The 6,948-nt window shown below is 34.4% G+C and overlaps 1 protein-coding gene across 2 annotated transcripts; it reads right to left on the reverse strand.

The window, feature by feature from the left end:
* Positions 1–429: 429 nt before the first annotated feature.
* On the reverse strand, positions 430–5,278 carry LOC101205418 (probable beta-1,4-xylosyltransferase IRX10L). Of its 2 annotated transcripts, none has more exons than XM_004137966.3 (4): positions 4,858–5,278; positions 2,446–2,834; positions 2,078–2,319; positions 430–1,169 (listed from the first exon to the last, which is right to left on the reverse strand). In XM_004137966.3, exons 1-4 carry the CDS (start codon positions 4,961–4,963, stop codon positions 656–658), a joined length of 1,251 nt encoding a protein of 416 aa, XP_004138014.1. In that variant the 5' UTR covers positions 4,964–5,278; the 3' UTR covers positions 430–655. The 2 variants fall into 2 exon arrangements, with proteins under 2 accessions (XP_004138014.1, XP_011648565.1); XM_011650263.2 differs by having other exon boundaries at positions 2,446–2,830; positions 4,858–5,169.
* Positions 5,279–6,948: the final 1,670 nt, after the last annotated feature.

The raw sequence follows: 6,948 nt of genomic DNA on the forward strand, positions 1-6,948 counted from the left end.
AAGAAAATTCAAATTTTATTCTTTATTATCTTATAAAATATCATATAATATTATTCTCTGATGATTTGTATAAACTAGCATAAGACCATATTGATTTATAACTTGATCTCAAAGACTAAGAACGAGAGAAGCAAAAAGGGATAGTGAAGAAGAGAAGCAAAAGAAGGGAAAAAAACTGCTTGCAAGAATACCTAGTTGTAAGGGTTTAATTGGAAATAAAAACAAAATGAATAAAAGCTTAGAAAATTTAGTTATATCTGGTTGGTAAATAAGCATTCTAAAATGTTGGTATATCATTAATTAATTTTTACTTAAAAAATGTTGCTGTTGCAACTGGGGGTAGAAACAACGTGGGTTTGGATGCAGCAGCGGTAGAAACCAGAAGAAAAAGTAGAAGATAGCAATTGGATTTTAGACTTTGGCGATTGCTGATATTTTAAAGAAGAAGCTTGGAAATTAATCTTCATGCAATTATACCTCCTCAGAACTTAGCAAGACAACTACAAATGTAGCAAAAACGTGTAATATTATACCAACTAAATTTACACTATAGATATTTAAAAAATGTCTATCTTTACTATAAACCTCGAGGCAGAGGTTTGAACCCCCACCCCACCCGTAGAGTGGAGAGAAAAAAACCGTTTTTACTGAAACTTTACCAGGGCTTTAAGTCACCCACCGGACCTGCGGTCCAATTTAGAATCTTCTCACCGGCCTTAATGTAGACACTCCTGTCGTGAGGCAACTTACGGGCAAGTCCATTCAGGACTTGGTGAAAAGCATCTCCAGGTTGAGCAGGCTGTGGAAATAACATCGCTTGTTTCATGGAAGGATTTGCTAATAGTCTCTGCTTTCTCAGTATCATTTCGAGTGGGATGGACGTTAATATTGTGTCCAAGTTAGCAACATCTTTCTCATCTAAAAACACCCCAATTTCTTCCCAAGGAATTGCATCTGCAAAGGGCAGAACAATGTCGTCCGCTATGATAACAGGGATGCAACCAAATATCACAGCCTCAACCAACCGAGGGCTCCAAGGAGCCCATCCAAGCGGGCAAAGACAAAACACAGCTCGCTGCATGTCCTCATAGTAAGTGGTTGGATGCTCCGTTGATATATCAAAAAGAGGATTATCCTTGAAGTTCTCCCACACAGCAGCTCTTGCACCTCTGTTACATTACAAAATAAAGTTGGGGCCAGGATTAGTGACCACATTTCTAGTACATTTTTAACAGAAATATATCTAGCGTCTTCATGTTTTTTTTAACTCTTAGACTTGCTTCAAGTATTAAATGTTCAAGAAAAGAAGGTAAAAATTAAAAAACAAACAAACAAGCAATTAAAGGATTAGGATACCAAAAATGGTGCTTTATAGATAGATTTTGTTTGAGGGTATTTTTAGAGAACTGTTTTGTAGATTAAGGAACTACTCTACTTAGGTGTACTTTTTAGATACTGTTTCAGACTAATCTTGTAAAATTATATTCTATTGTTATCAGTTATATTTGAAAAATAAAGAATAAAAACTGAACAATAAACCAAGAAACTATATAAATATATTTCTTTTAAAGAAAAGGCTACTTTCGTTTTGCTACAACAATCAGTTGTAAACTTACTAAGACAAACATCATTTGTACATCAAATAACTGGTTTTTGTGGCTATAAATATTAAAAAAAAAACAAAAACAGGAAAGAAAACACAGGAAAATAGCAAAAAATCAATTTTATTTTCTGCTAGTGTTTGTCCTAACAACTATATTTACAAATTACCAAAGAAGAATTTTACATCAAAAGTTAGCTATTGATGTTATAAAACAGAAAAATGATTTAACCTATGAATTCCCAACACACTTAAGCTACCTTATGTAATATCCAGTGCATTCATTTTAAAAGGCAAGATTATCACAGTCTAAATAACTAACTAAGATGTTACGGGTTCAATCCATGGTGGTGGTTGTCTACCTAGAAATTAATTTCCTACAAGTTGGGTCAGATAGACAGGTTGAGATGCGCATAAGCTGGCTCGGTCACTCACGGAAATAAAAAAAAAAAAAAAAAGCAAGATTCTCCGAAATACCTTGCGTAATAACCACCTTCAGGATCATTCCCAACATCATAGAATAGTCCACGAAAATAAACAAAGATGGACCTAGGAGTTTTTTCGGGAATGAGGTGGGCGTGCATTTTCTGAGGAGGAGCATAAGGAGGAATGGTAATTGATCCCTCCTTCAAGCAAACATGATTTCGTTGTCCAAAAGTCTGAACCAAGGTAGCACGTTGTAGCAAAGGAAGGATTCCTCTTTCAATTGCCTTCTCTTCCTGCAAGAGTGTCTAACATGTCAAAAAACAAAACAAACACCAAAAAGATAATTTAATGGGAAATAGTTGTACAACAAAGATGGAAAATAAGGAAAGGAGGAATTACAGTGAAAAATAATGGCTTACTTGATAGTGAAAGCAAGCCCCAAAATCATGGGGCACGACAAAAAAGTGATCAGCCCCTTCTGTCCGGTTCCAGTAAGGCCAGTTTGAAGAAATAAGTTGTATGGCACTTCTCATCATTCGGGGGGACTTAAATGGCAAAGGGAGACCATTTGGAGTAAGGTCGCAAGTTGTATAAACTGGAGTATAAAACCAGTCAGCTTCTTCAGGATTAAGGGTTCGAACAGGACTAGTTAAGAGAAAGCGATGCATAAAGATCTCAGCTGCGAACATGTGATTAAGGCATCTAGGATCTTTCTGGAGAATTTTCTTGTTGTATTTACTAGGAAGCTCATAGACAAACACCTTCAACCTTCCCACGGGATTATCCTCCAAAACATCACCAGCACTGCCTACATCAGTGTAAACAAGCATAGTAACTTACGAACTTTCATGGCAAGTAAAAACCTCAGAGACGGATTGATAGTCTTTACAGATCAACTCCAACACAGAAAGTAGTTGGTAATTTCAAGAATACAAATGAATGAAGTTGACCTCTTGAGATCTACGCAGCTAAGACCAACACACAGTATGATTTTGATAGGCCCCATATCACTAAGGTTAATGTGAGGAAGCTCCAACACAGAAAGTAGTTAGTAATTACAATAATACAAAGGAATGACGTTGACATCTTGAGATCTAGGCAGCCAAGACTAATAAATAGTATGATTTTGTTAGGCCCCGTATCACTAAGGTTTATGTGAGGAAGCGTATGAGGAAGGGAGGTGAGCATGTGTGAGGGAAGATGTTAGTTATTTGTATACGGAGAGTATTGTAAGTTAGAGTAAGGTGAGGGCTCTTATGTCAGGGGGTATATATAAGAGGTATGAATGTAAGGGAGAGGCATCTGAAACTTGATCTTTGTAATTGTTCTCTTTGAAGAATTGAAGAGATAGGGAGCTCTCAAAACTTCCCTTCTGTTGATAAATAAAATTTAAGGTTGAAACCCATCAGATTTGTACTTTCCCTTGCATCATATTAAGTCTCGACAGCTCATCAGTAAGCTATCAGTGTGCTGTTATTTAGTATTCTTATAAGCTATTTACTGTTATACTCACAGCAAGTCTGTAACAACTGTTAAAGAATTAGAGTTGTTAAGCTTTGTATTTGTTAAATTTTTTTTTTCTTATTAATATGAAACCTGAGAGTGTACTGTATAGAGAAAAAGGCAACAACCCCGAGGACATAGGAAGAGATTGCCACCTTTCAAAAAACTATGTACATACCATTTCCAGCCTAGAAGAATAAAAGAAATGGGAAGTTAGAAAAGAATTTGTTGCTGCTATGAACCACCAAGAGGCTAAAAGATGCACACTACCACAAAAAATATCTAATTTAGAAGAATTATCTAAAAAAATGTTAATTTCTTTCCACCCCACAAACGGGCTCAAACTGTGGAGCCCCAAAGAGTCTTCATCTTCTTGTTTAACCTCCAGCCGTTGAGGTCTTCCACAAACCAAACATCAATTCATTAAGGGAGCCAAATAAACAGCTCAAAAGCATTACACAAAAAGTCCCACCAGCTAGGAAAACAACATTGAGTTCTTTTAAACAGAAATGAAACTTTTCATTCAATACACTAAAAAGATACTAAGAAGAGACTAATGCTCAAGAGATAATGGTGTAATGCTCCATGAACTCAAAGACAATCTTTAGAATAATGAATAAGCAAAGGATGGAAGCCAATTTATACACTGAACTGACTGGGATCATATACTGAACTGAAGACAAATTTAATATCATATCATCTAACATCCTATAAAAGTAAAAACATCTACATTCCTTACAACAAGCTCAAGGACAATAGTCTCCACATTAAGGAGACCAAAAAGCGGAATAGCAAATATGGCATATGCCTTGACAAAATAAGAAGAAAATTGCGAAGTGATGGAGGCTTGGACATCAAGGCCAGTTTGCGCGAAAGTTGCCAGACCATCAGGTGAAATTCTTTTATTTTCTTGATTGTTTACTCAATTATATGGAGTTTTTTTTCCAACTTTATGACTCTTATTCAACAGCGGAAATTCAACCCAGATCAATTACTTACGCACAACCAAGGTAATCTATCCTTTTAAACAAGGATATCTAAAAACCTAGCCAGATAAGGACAAGAACCCGTTAAAGTATCTAGAAACATGTAAGTCGCAAATAAAGCCAAGGAAATAGGGTATTGACTATCATGTCCGGGAGAAATGGGTTGATCTATAACAAATTAACGAATCAAAGGTTAATACCACAAAAACACAAGAAGAAACCACAAGAAAATGAATTAGAACTGCAGATCAGAAAGAAAGACAACAAATAAAGAAATAGAACCAAACGAAGCCGTAAAATATAGAATGAAAATTTGTAAAAGCAAAGGTTATAAAACTATACCTGAAATTCGTTCTGTGCGTTGACTCCTTTCCCGCACGATTGCATCAGTTGTGGTCAAGAAGGCAGCAAACAGAGGAACGAAGATAGCCCAGCTTAAACTATTCATTTCTGAAGAGACACCCACTATAATCTAAAAGGCCAAAATGGATAAATGTATACTAAAGGAATATGTATTGTTGAATTTCGTTTAAAAAGATGGCTAGCAGACGGGGAAATCCCAGGAGAAGAAGATGAGCTGACGAAGAACGATTCTTGTGAACTGTGAGGGCAGGCAGGTTGCAGAAATTAGATGGGAAATTGCAAAAAAAAAAAAAAATAAGAAGAAGAAGAATAATAGATATGAGTGCATTAACTTAAAAGAATAGATTTTGGAGAAATAAACATGTGAAATCTCTAAAATACCCTGATAAATTTCAAAAACTTTTCTATGACTGATATGCTAAAAAGTTTTTTGCAATGTGAAATCTCATACTTACCCTTAATTTTAAATTTTTAAATAAGATTGTTACTCTCAAACTCTCTCTCTCTTCTTTCACATATCTCAAATTTGTGTGATTGTTTTTGTTCGGCTCTCTTATTTTCACACTCCTCATTTTCTCGTAAATTTAGTATATATATGTATAGGGCCAAAACCTAAATTTTAAATAAACATTCGTTTACTTTTTTTTAACATTTTAAACTATCGAACAAACAATTCAATTTTTTCAATACTCGGAACCACAAAACTTGCAAAATCTGAAATAACCCGAAACTAATCAATCTAGCAAATCTGAAATAACCAAATTCTAACTAATTTAGTTTGATTCAGTGTGCTTGTGGATTTGACCCAAATTTTGCACACCCCTACTGACTTGCAATGGAGCATACAGTCATATTCTTTTTCAACTAAGACACATTACTTACAAATTTAATCAACTGCACATTTAAAAAACAATTCAAACTCAAGATCATCAAACATAGATACAAATATAGATATTTGGGACCCACTATAGTACACATACAAGCTTTGGGTCGTGCGTTGGAATGCTTAGTCAAACGAGTAAGGTATATCATTCTAATTAAATTTTGAAGAATTTTAAAGGTAGACTCCATTGCACACATGGGGTCTGTTGTTGTCATCCTAGGTTTGGGTAGAGTAATTTGGGGTAGAGTGTGACACTTCTTGCCCCCCTAACAAAATTTGTATAGTTTCTTTCATTAGAATGTAGCATGTTGAGATGATTTGTTGTCACATGCCTCTAGTTGTGTATAACGATGACAGCGATAGACACATTTTTGGCATTCATGAAAGTAGTGTCTATTCAAGCTCAACTTGATTTTTCTCCGATCAATGTATATCCATCGACTTGTTTGGTCAACTTGAACTTGAGACATTGACATTTCTCTTTTGAATGTACACTACCTTATGGCTCATCCCACCAACCCAAGGGCTTTAGGTCTTGCCTTGGGCAATAACCATTAGCAAGAGCTATTTCAAGGTGGTTAAATTTAACATGTTTCGGAGTATTTTCTAAATTCTTAAAATTATTTTTGTCGTGTTTGAGATCACGAACATGTCTTTAATCTTTCAAAATCAACTTAATGTTTATTTCAAAAATTAAAAACAACTCTAAAGGATTAAAATATATTTTAAAGTGATTTTGAAAATGATGAAAATAATTTTAATGAATTAAAAAAGGTTAATTTTCATAAATATAACTCAGTCCCAAAATATTTACCGGTAACAAAATCAAAAGGCCCAATATATTTGGGTGTAACAAAATCAAAAGGTCCAATATATTTTTCGCTCTTGAATATTGCAGTCTATTTTTCACTTTTTTTTTATATTATTTGCGATTTATTCATCTTCTCTTCATATTATTAATTTCTTAATTTTCCACTTGTTCTTGTTCGTGATTTCTTTGTTTCCTTTTCTATAATTTCTTCTGTTTTAGATTTTTCATTTTTTTTTTCAGTTCTTCAAATTCCCACTTGGTAAACAGTCTTCATCATCTCTTATATATTTTCTACAAGATCTTTTAACTGTTGGTACAAAATCGTTTAGCTTGTAAACGATCACGTATCATGATAGTTTAAAAGGACAATTATGTG

This window comes from Cucumis sativus, chromosome 1 (genome assembly GCF_000004075.3).
Source record: "Cucumis sativus cultivar 9930 chromosome 1, Cucumber_9930_V3, whole genome shotgun sequence".
Lineage (NCBI taxonomy): Eukaryota > Viridiplantae > Streptophyta > Magnoliopsida > Cucurbitales > Cucurbitaceae > Cucumis > Cucumis sativus.